The following is an 11,357-nucleotide window of genomic DNA, read 5'->3' as shown; positions in this document are numbered from 1 at the left end:
ACATGAAGTGGTCGTGTCTTAGCCAGTACCTGAGGTGATCACATGAAGTGGCCGTTTTACGCAGTACCTGAGGTGATCACATGAAGTGGTCGTGTCTTAGCCAGTACCTGAGGTGATCACATGAAGTGGCCGTCTTACCCAGTACCTCAGGTGATCACATGAAGTGGTCGTGTCTTAGCCAGTACCTGAGGTGATCACATGAAGTGGTCGTTTCTTAGCCAGTACCTGAGGTGATCACATGAAGTGGTCGTGTCTTACCCAGTACCTCAGGTGATCACATGAAGTGGTCGTGTCTTACCAAGTACCTCAGGTGATCACATGAAGTGCATTAAGGGGAGCTGGGAGGTGGAGCTTGCTAATTGGTCCCATCCCTTAGCTCTGGTCAGGGAGAGCAAGATGGTATGACTGACCGAAGGTGCCGGGTGATACATGTGGAGCGGTGTGGGTCAGCATCTGACTGATTTTAGGTGACAGGTGAGGTGATACTCCATCTCTCTCTGTGATGAGGTGCAGAGATTCATTCCTGCAGAGCCCTCACCTCTCTGCGTCACTCCGTGGCCAGTGCTATTGTGCTATTCAGCCCTCAGAGGCCAGCATGCCGTGGTGGATGGACGGCGCTCACGCTGGCGTGGAGAGATGAATGAGCTATGAATAGACTGGTAATGCTGCTGCTGACGACAGCAAAAGTCTGACCGAGCCGCCTCCAGTGGAGCTTCCAGCCTCCAGTACACCTAGCATGTAGCAAAGAGCCCATACCACCAGATACCACCTACGCATGTAGCAAAGAGCCCATACCACCAGATACCACTGTGTCATGGCAACCTACGCATGTATCAAAGAGCCCATACCACAACATACCACCTACGCATGTATTAAAGAGCCCATACCACCAGATACCACCTACGCATGTATTAAACCAGCCCATACCACCAGATACCACTGTGTCATGGCAACCTACGCATGTGTTAAAGAGCCCATACCACTAGATACCACTGTGTCATGGCAACCTACGCATGTGTTAAAGAGCCCATACCACCAGATACCACTGTGTCATGGCAACCTACGCATGTGTTAAAGAGCCCATACCACTAGATACCACTGTGTCATGGCAACCTACGCATGTGTTAAAGAGCCCATACCACTAGATACCACTGTGTCATGGCAACCTACGCATGTGTTAAAGAGCCCATACCACTAGATACCACTGTGTCATGGCAACCTACGCATGTGTTAAAGAGCCCATACCACCAGATACTACTGTGCTCCCGCACACTCCCGCACACTCCCGCACGCGTGTCAGCCGCTGAGCAACGCCACCATAAAGGGCTGTGTGCCATGGCAACGGTGAAACCATGCTGCATATTTCATACAGATCTGCTTTTCTTCCTAATGTCATCATCATTTTCCATTTTTCCACATTTCTGGTTTCTGTTTCCAGACCCATTTTGTATCCTTCCTCCTTAAGCACCGTCATCATTGTAATGGCTTCTCCCTGAGCACTGGGCTTTGCCTGTTAAGATGTTTTACCTTTAAATACCATGTGCTAACTTCAGCAGAACTGCCCCCTAGGAGAGCGATCAATGAGCTATCTCTGAGGCGTCTTGTGCAGATTAATGAAAATCCATACGGTCAGGTGTCCGGGTGGAGGGGCAGCTTGTACTAGTGTCCATCACATGGAGGCTTAACGATGCTTCACAGCACACTGCAGCACAAACAGATTCAGAGTAGCGGGCCTCTGGCCTCGGATAGCAGCGTGGAAAATCCACAACATTAAATGGCTCATTTTCCACGAGTTTCATCAAAGGAGGCGTGTGAATGTACAAGAATTTATTTGTCAACAATCCTTATTAAATGGATGTATATACTAAACGTTAGGGATGTAACTATGGAGCGTGAATCGGCTAAAAAATGTATACAATTCTGTGTAGGTTACCATCGGTTGAGATAAAAAATGAATCGTGATGCAATTTTTGAACAGAATAGGGCGCAATATGCTTTTGTTTGACATCAGACGTCAGTCCCAGTTCAGTCAGTTGGTTGTTCAGAGAGATAAAACACACATCCTGATGATTGACAACAGTAGAGAGATTGGGAGTCGCATGGGGCTAGGACACCTATCTCATCAGGGCGCTGGATAATACAGTACACATGGGGCTAGGACATGTAGCTCATCAGGGTGCTGGATAATACAGTACGCATGGGGCTAGGACACCTATCTCATCAGGGCGCTGGATAATACAGTACGCATGGGGCTAGGACATGTAGCTCATCAGGGTGCTGGATAATACAGTACGCATGGGGCTAGGACACCTAGCTCATCAGGGTGCTGGATAATACAGTACGCATGGGGCTAGGACACCTAGCTCATCAGGGTGCTGGATAATACAGTACGCATGGGGCTAGGACACCTAGCTCATCAGGGTGCTGGATAATACAGTACGCATGGGGCTAGGACATGTAGCTCATCAGGGTGCTGGATAATACAGTACGCATGGGGCTAGGACACCTAGCTCATCAGGCCGCTGGATAATATGCATGGGACTAGGACACCTAGCTGACAACGAGTTCAGACCTTGTGTTCCTCTCAGTTTATAGAAATAAAGGAATATTTGTCATAATTTGTCTGCAGGTTATTCTGTTAAAATCATGAGTTAAGCATATCTTTTCATGGCTACTAAACATGCTTTTTATTATTATTATTATTATTATTATAAATGTGCTTGTTGTGTGTTGTCCTGCTCATCTGGTGTCCTGTTTGTCTCCCAGATCTCAGGACAAAGAGGTGAAAGAGGGAAGAGAAAGCGCCCCCCCCCCCCCCCCCCCCCCCCAGGACTGAAGATGCCAGAGCAAAGTAACGACTACCGGGTGGTGGTGTTCGGCGCCGGCGGCGTGGGCAAGAGCTCGCTGGTGGTGCGCTTCGTCAAGGGCACCTTCCGAGACACGTACATCCCCACGGTGGAGGACACCTACACGCAGGTGATCAGCTGTGACAAGAGCGTGTGCACGCTGCAGATCACCGACACCACGGGCAGCCACCAGTTCCCCGCAATGCAGCGCCTGTCCATCTCCAAGGGCCACGCCTTCATCCTGGTCTACTCCATCACCAGCAAGCAGTCGCTGGAGGAGCTCAAGCCCATCTACCAGCAGGTGCTGGCCATCAAGGGCAACGTGGAGAACATTCCCATCATGCTCGTGGGCAACAAGATGGACGAGCCTCAGCGCGAGGTGGACACGCGGGACGGCGAGGCGCAGGCGCGGGCCTGGAAGTGCGCCTTCATGGAGACGTCCGCCAAGACCAACCACAACGTCAAGGAGCTGTTCCAGGAGCTGCTCAACCTGGACAAGAAGAGGAACATGAGCCTCAACATCGACGGCAAGCGCTCCAGCAAGCAGAAGCGCGCCGACAAGCTCAAGGGCAAGTGCACGATCATGTAGGAGCGGCCGGCGTCCGGGGGACGGACTCGCACGCTGACCAGGTGGAGCGGAGAGGAGAGGAAGAGGTCGACTCAAGGGCAGAATAAAAAGTCAAATAAAAAGAGGGAGAATATGTTGTTGTGTTGATTACAGATGCCTTCACCACCACCACACCAGCTCATCCCAGCCCTGCTCACGCTAAAGCCCAGAGAGAGAGACAGAGACGAGACGGAGATGAGACAGAGACGAGACAGAGACGAGACATTCTCCAGCGTCAGTGCAGTTTCCTGTTTTTACTTTAAGGGAATTGGGGAGAGTGAGGGCGCATGATAAACGCACAGACACGGAACAAGGCTGACACGGAACAAGGCTGAGACGGAACAAGGCTGAGACGGTTTCACAGAAAGCTGCATTTTCCATCTCAAGGATGACAAAAGCGGAAAAAAAAAATGAGAAAACAGAGCTTAAGAGTAGAAATCAGGGAAGAGTGTTTTGCCATCTCCCCTTCAGTCATTCCATGTCATGCCATCTCTCTCCATGAAATAACTGCACAGATGTTTAGATATACTACTGAGAGGGGCCATAGCTGGAGGGGGGCCTGGTCAAGGCACCACTCGACATGTGGACTGGACTGGACTGGACTGGACGTCCTCCAGAGCTTCAGCATGCAGTCCTTCTGGTCAGCCTCTGTGTGTGCATCTTAGTCATTGGCTTGATTTAGCGTGTTTGTTCAATAGCATGTACCAACAGGGTTGAGTTCTGTGCAGGCGTACGCCCACTGGCGGGGTCATCTCACACTCTCGGTGCTCTCATAGGTCACACTGAGAGCCCCTGCCAACTTTCAGATGGTTTGATTGGTCCTTACCTGTCAGTCAGACTGTGCGTAGGACTCTGGGACTCGGAGCTCTGCCCATGGCCTCACCTGGCATTCTGCAACCCTGCACAGAATCTCTGAGAGTATGCAAACAAGCTTCACCTTTAGACAAAGTTGATTCAGAATAGCAGAGTAAAAAAAAAGTGTTTGGACGCATTTCAATGTTAGTAGCACAAACAATTTACATTTTTAACCACAGGAAATAACATTTTTTTTATTGGAGCAAAAGAATTGTAATGCACTTCCTTAACGCGGTTTGTGGATAGGTGTTTGCAGATTTGTACTGTGTATTTCTGACTATTCTCTTTTCAAAGACCAGTCCAGTGCCACATCTGGGCCTGCTTGCTTTCGTTTTGGTTTCTGCGTTAGAAATGAAAACACCAGACTGCAGCTGGCTCTGAGACGGGTCCAACCCTTACCTGCCCCAGGTGGGCCACAGCTGGACCTTGCCTGCCCCAGGTGTGCCACAGCTGGGTCCAACCTTTACCTGTCCCAGGTGTGCCATAGCTAGACCTTACCTGCCCCAGGTGTGCCACAGCTAGACCTTACCTGGTTCATACCTTTTATCTAACTTTTGAACCTAGAGTTTTGCTTACAGAGTCGCGGTTTGTGGTTGGTGTTATTATTCTTTTACATTTTATTTAGTCTTTTACTAATATTGTCTTTTTATTTCTTTATAAGTACTTTAAACACTTATTTTTTATGTAATTTATGTAAACATCAACATAAAGATACCTGTCCCATGTCCGAGCTGCATCTGCATAAGGGGTCACTTCGATGCAAGGTCACTGTCCCATGTCTGAGCTGCATCTGCATAAGGGGTCACTACGATGCAAGGTCACTGTCCCATGTCTGAGCTGCATCTGCATAAGGGGTCACTTCGATGCAAGGTTCCTGGTATAACATCAGGAGAAACCGCTGATCTCTAAACAACACGTCAATTAGACACAACAGCTGCTCAGTGCTGTGTCCTTCTAGGGATCATCTCTCTGGGTTACTCTCATAGCTACCCTGGTTAGCCAGTTAGCTCTCTTCATAGAGCAGCTCTCTGGGTTACTCTCATAGCTACCCTGGTTAGCCAGTTAGCTCTCTTCATAGAGCAGCTCTCTGGGTTACTCTCATAGCTACCCTGGTTAGCCAGTTAGCTCTCTTCATAGAGCAGCTCTCTGGGTTACTCTCATAGTTACCCTGGTTACCCTGGTTACCTTGGTTACCTCTCTTCATAGTGCAGCCCTCAGACCCGCCAGACCTGGGCCATACCCGTGCCAGACCTGGGCCGAGTCCGTCACAGAGCCGCATGCTGCCTGGGAATGCTTAGCAATACATTATGGTCTGGATGAACGGGCTGCCAACTCTTTGCTTCTTTTGTTTATCTTTGACACCCTGCATTTACTCACAGTGTTTTGTTTTTGTTTGTCTTTGACACCCTGCGTTTACTTACAGTGTTTTGTTTTTTTGGCTGTTTGTTTTTATCCTTGTTTTTTTTTTTTTTTACAGATTTTATTATGACGACGGACAAGTTAAATAACAATAAAGAAGCACAATCTCAATGGTCTGCTTATTACTGTATGCCTCTGCTCTTGGTGATGCTTGTCAGACAAACCCAAATGGTCTGTGGAAAACGGAGGGAAACTGTTGGTGGTATATTGTCCAGTTCCACATAAAGCGTGTGAATGATCAGATCTCCCCACAATAGGAGTCCAGCCAAGCTTTGGACCTGTTAGAATTCTGCATGGAAACCCCACGGTAACTTTCAGCAGGAATAGACCCATTGGAACAGCTGCCACTGAATGAGAGGGCCGAAGGATGAAAGGTGTGTGAGTGTGTGTGTCTGTCTGTAGCTGGTGTGTGTGTGTGTGTCTATAAGTGGTATGTGTGTGTGTGTGTGTACAGTATGTGGGATGGGTGTGTGTAGACTGTAGGTGGTGTATGTGTGTGTCTGTTGGTGGTGTGTGTGTGTCTCTGTAGGTGATCTGTGTGTGTAGGTAGGGTGTGTGTGTGTGTGTATGTAGGTGGGGTGGGTGGGTGTTTATGTGGCTCTGCTACATTGGTCAGTGTGAAGTTGTAACTCACCAGTGCTGGCATAGATCAATGAAAGAGCTGATGTGGGGAGAACAGAGAGAGAGGAGGAGGGGAGAGAATGAGAGAGGAGAGGAGGGGAGGAGAGGAGGGAAGAGAATGAGGGAGGAGGGGAGGAGAGGAGAGAATGAGAGCGGAGGGGAGGAGAGGAGAGAATGAGAGAGAGGAGAGGAGGGAAGGAGAGGAGGGGAGAGAATGAGAGAGGAGAGGAGGGGAGGAGAGAGGAGAGGAGGGAATGAGAGAGGAGGGGAGGGAAGGAGAGAGGAGGGGAGAGAATGGGAGAGGAGGGAAGGAGAGGAGAGAATGAGAGAGGAGAGGAGGGAAGGAGAGAGGAGGGGAGAGAATAGAGAATGAGAGAGGGGGAAGAGGAGTTAGATAAGAGTGGGTTCAGTGGGATCAGGACGAGCCACCACAGAGCTGTGTATTAAACTGGATCGTTTGATCATTAGATGGGCAAAGACACACTAGACAGATTAGATCTTCTAGAAATCACACTGGATCTTCTAGATATCACACTGGATCTTCTAGAAATCACACTGTATATTCTAGATATCACACTAGATCTTCTAGATATCATACTGGATATTCTAGATATCACACTAGATGTTCTAGATATCACACTAGATGTTCTAGATATCACACTGGATTTTCTAGATATCACACTGGATTATCTAGATATCACACATCACTTTGGCACATCACTGTAGCTTTAAACCTGATTGTTCTGTTTTGTTTCCGGAGGATCAGACCATAGACTGTATAATCAGACTCATTTTTCACACACGCCCATATACAGGCGCTGACAGAGGAGGGGAACGGCATCATCGCCATGGAGACAAATGACATAGCAGACTTCCACTAGCTCCTCATATGGAATTCATCTTATTTTCAGGCACACACAGACACACACACACACACCATCCGCTCAGTCGTTTGAGCATCTGTCAACACGTCTGCTGATGTCAACAACACAGCACAGTACGTTCTGGTTTCACACAAGCTATCTGAGATGTTCTGTGCTGCTTGCAATGCCCATGGGTTCTGCACTGAGACGTTCTGCGCTGCTTGCAATGCCCATGGGTTCCGCGCTGAGATGTTCTGCGCTGCTTGCAATGCCCATGAGCTCCGTGCTGAGGCTGGAGGATGATGTAGGGCCCATGAAAATAGATAAATGTCTCATTACATCGGCTCCCCAGCCGGAGGTGTTTGTGTGTGTGTGTGTGTGTGTGTGTGTGTGTGTGTGTGTGTGTATGTGTGTGTGTGTGTGTGTGTGTGTGTGCTCCTGCAGGATCGTAGCGAGGCCTCCAGAGGACACTGCGCTCGGTGCTCACGGCGTCGCTGCTCGGCGGAATATGAGGCGTTCCTTAGCAACACTTAGTTAGTGCGGCTCTCATATGAGGCGTTCCTTAGCAACACTTAGTTAGTGCGGCTCTCATATGAGGCGTTCCTTAGCAACACTTAGTTAGTGCGGCTCTCATATGAGGCGTTCCTTAGCAACACTTAGTTAGTGCGGCTCTCAGGCTGAAATTGAGGTCCAGAGACTGATAGTGGAGAGGACTTCTGATACAGTTTAAATACAGCATCTTGTCTAGTTTAAATACAGCATCTTGTCTAGTTTAAATCAGGGCTTTGAACCGTTTTTGTTTTCCAATCGGTTCGTTCCGAACAGAAACGGAATTATAACGTTTCCGGTTATGAGTTCCACCAATAAATTGACGTTCCCGAACCGGTTAGAACAAAAAAATACTGTTCCCGGAACTGTTAATTTCGTTCCTGTCAGCTGTTTAATGCTATAGAATTATGTCACATCTTTCTCATCCAGCTTAAACTAAATGTAATAATATTACAACTATTATTAAATAATAATAATTATATTATTATTAATAATAATAATAATAATAATTAAATAGGCCTACAATTATTTCAAATGTGTAGTTTATTGTTAAAAGAGAAAATTTCCACACAAACGTAACCACATTATTAAGACACGTGGTTATGCCACTCGGGCAACAACAAATTCCAACTGTCGGGGGGAAAGGACATTTAGCCAAATGTTCGCTAGTCCATCATTAACGTGGAGTCGACAAATATAGCTATTGATATTGTGTTTGGAATGAGCGTTTTTATTAACGATGGATCGTAATTTACCTCTTATTTAAGATGTGGAGTGGAGACTTTGTAATCCACCGCTCTCTCTCCATTCAGTCAGCGAATGTCTGATGTGATGTCACACAGGAAGTGAACCTCAACCGTCATGGTAACGTGCGCAGGAAAATAATTACTTTTTTTTTTTAGTTAATTAGGCAACGAAAACTTTGAGGAACGAAATAAAACCGGTATTAACCGGTTACCATTATTTTTAAATAAGTGTTCCTGTTCCAGAACATAAAAAATAATAACGTTTCCGGTTTCGTTTCTGTTCCCTGTAAAATACAAACAGTTCCCGGTTTTCGTTTTCGTTCCTTGAACCGGTTCAAAGCCCTGGTTTAAATACAGCATCTTGTCTAGTTTAAATACAGCATCTTGTCACATCATGCAGCATCTTGTCTAGTTTAAATGCAGCATCTTGTCTAGTTTAAATACAGCATCTTGTCTGGTTTAAATGCAGCATCTTGTCTAGTTTAAATACAGCATCTTGTCACATCATGCAGCATCTTGTCTAGTTTAAATGCAGCATCTTGTCTAGTTTAAATACAGCATCTTGTCTAGTTTAAATGCAGCATCTTGTCTAGTTTAAATGCAGCATCTTGTCTAGTTTAAATGCAGCATCTTGTCTAGTTTAAATACAGCATCTTGTCTGGTTTAAATGCAGCATCTTGTCTAGTTTAAATACAGCATCTTGTCACATCATACAGCATCTTGTCTAGTTTAAATACAGCATCTTGTCTCATCATACAGCATCTTGTCTAGTTTAAATACAGCATCTTGTCACATCATACAGCATCTTGTCTAGTTTAAATACAGCATCTTGTCACATCATACAGCATCTTGTCTAGTTTAAATGCAGCATCTTGTCACATCATACAGCATCTTGTCTAGTTTAAATACAGCATCTTGTCTGGTTTAAATACAGCATCTTGTCACATCATACAGCATCTTGTCTGGTTTAAATGCAGCATCTTGTCTAGTTTAAATACAGCATCTTGTCTGGTTTAAATACAGCATCTTGTCTAGTTTAAATACAGCATCTTGTCTGGTTTAAATGCAGCATCTTGTCACATCATACAGCATCTTGTCTAGTTTAAATGCAGCATCTTGTCTAGTTTAAATGCAGCATCTTGTCTAGTTTAAATGCAGCATCTTGTCTAGTTTAAATACAGCATCTTGTCTGGTTTAAATGCAGCATCTTGTCTAGTTTAAATACAGCATCTTGTCACATCATACAGCATCTTGTCTAGTTTAAATACAGCATCTTGTCTCATCATACAGCATCTTGTCTAGTTTAAATACAGCATCTTGTCACATCATACAGCATCTTGTCTAGTTTAAATACAGCATCTTGTCACATCATACAGCATCTTGTCTAGTTTAAATGCAGCATCTTGTCACATCATACAGCATCTTGTCTAGTTTAAATACAGCATCTTGTCTGGTTTAAATACAGCATCTTGTCACATCATACAGCATCTTGTCTGGTTTAAATGCAGCATCTTGTCTAGTTTAAATACAGCATCTTGTCACATCATACAGCATCTTGTCACATCATACAGCATCTTGTCTGGTTTAAATGCAGCATCTTGTCTCATCATACAGCATCTTGTCACATCATACAGCATCTTGTCTGGTTTAAATGCAGCATCTTGTCACATCATACAGCATCTTGTCTGGTTTAAATGCAGCATCTTGTCTAGTTTAAATACAGCATCTTGTCACATCATACAGCATCTTGTCTAGTTTAAATGCAGCATCTTGTCACATCATACAGCATCTTGTCTAGTTTAAATACAGCATCTTGTCTGGTTTAAATACAGCATCTTGTCACATCATACAGCATCTTGTCTGGTTTAAATGCAGCATCTTGTCTAGTTTAAATACAGCATCTTGTCACATCATACAGCATCTTGTCACATCATACAGCATCTTGTCTAGTTTAAATGCAGCATCTTGTCACATCATACAGCATCTTGTCTGGTTTAAATGCAGCATCTTGTCTCATCATACAGCATCTTGTCTGGTTTAAATGCAGCATCTTGTCTCATCATACAGCATCTTGTCACATCATACAGCATCTTGTCTGGTTTAAATGCAGCATCTTGTCACATCATGCAGCATCTTGTCTAGTTTAAATACAGCATCTTGTCTGGTTTAAATACAGCATCTTGTCACATCATACAGCATCTTGTCTAGTTTAAATACAGCATCTTGTCTAGTTTAAATGCAGCATCTTGTCTAGTTTAAATGCAGCATCTTGTCACATCATACAGCATCTTGTCTAGTTTAAATACAGCATCTTGTCTGGTTTAAATACAGCATCTTGTCTGGTTTAAATACAGCATCTTGTCTAGTTTAAATACAGCATCTTGTCTAGTTTAAATACAGCATCTTGTCACATCATACAGCATCTTGTCTGGTTTAAATACAGCATCTTGTCACATCATACAGCATCTTGTCTAGTTTAAATACAGCATCTTGTCTGGTTTAAATACAGCATCTTGTCTGGTTTAAATACAGCATCTTGTCTAGTTTAAATACAGCATCTTGTCTAGTTTAAATACAGCATCTTGTCACATCATACAGCATCTTGTCTAGTGTAAATACAGCATCTTGTCACATCATACAGCATCTTGTCTGGTTTAAATACAGCATCTTGTCTGGTTTAAATACAGCATCTTGTCTAGTGTAAATACAGCATCTTGTCACATCATACAGCATCTTGTCTGGTTTAAATACAGCATCTTGTCTAGTGTAAATACAGCATCTTGTCACATCATACAGCATCTTGTCTGGTTTAAATACAGCATCTTGTCTAGTTTAAATGCAGCATCTTGTC

The 11,357-nt window shown here is 45.0% G+C and overlaps 1 protein-coding gene across 3 annotated transcripts in view; it reads left to right on the top strand.

Moving 5' to 3' along the window:
- The window catches only part of diras1a (DIRAS family, GTP-binding RAS-like 1a), a 14,477-nt gene extending 9,118 nt beyond the window's left edge, over positions 1 to 5,359 (top strand). The window contains exons 2-3 of one of the 3 annotated variants that reach the window (XR_006021249.1): positions 2,767 to 4,716; positions 4,748 to 5,359. Coding sequence is in view for 1 of the 3 variants with exons in the window: in XM_042058099.1 (XP_041914033.1) it covers positions 2,839 to 3,435 (597 nt within the window). In the remaining 2 variants the exon portion in view is untranslated. Of the gene's footprint in view, positions 1 to 2,766 lie in introns of all 3 variants that reach the window. The other 2 variants (XR_006021250.1, XM_042058099.1) reach the window with 2 other exon arrangements.
- Positions 5,360 to 11,357: the final 5,998 nt, after the last annotated feature.

This window comes from Alosa sapidissima, chromosome 12, assembly GCF_018492685.1.
Source record: "Alosa sapidissima isolate fAloSap1 chromosome 12, fAloSap1.pri, whole genome shotgun sequence".
In the NCBI taxonomy this organism is placed as follows: domain Eukaryota; kingdom Metazoa; phylum Chordata; class Actinopteri; order Clupeiformes; family Clupeidae; genus Alosa; species Alosa sapidissima.
Note: the sequence above shows the minus strand (reverse complement) of the source record. Positions and strands in the feature narration are given on the sequence as shown.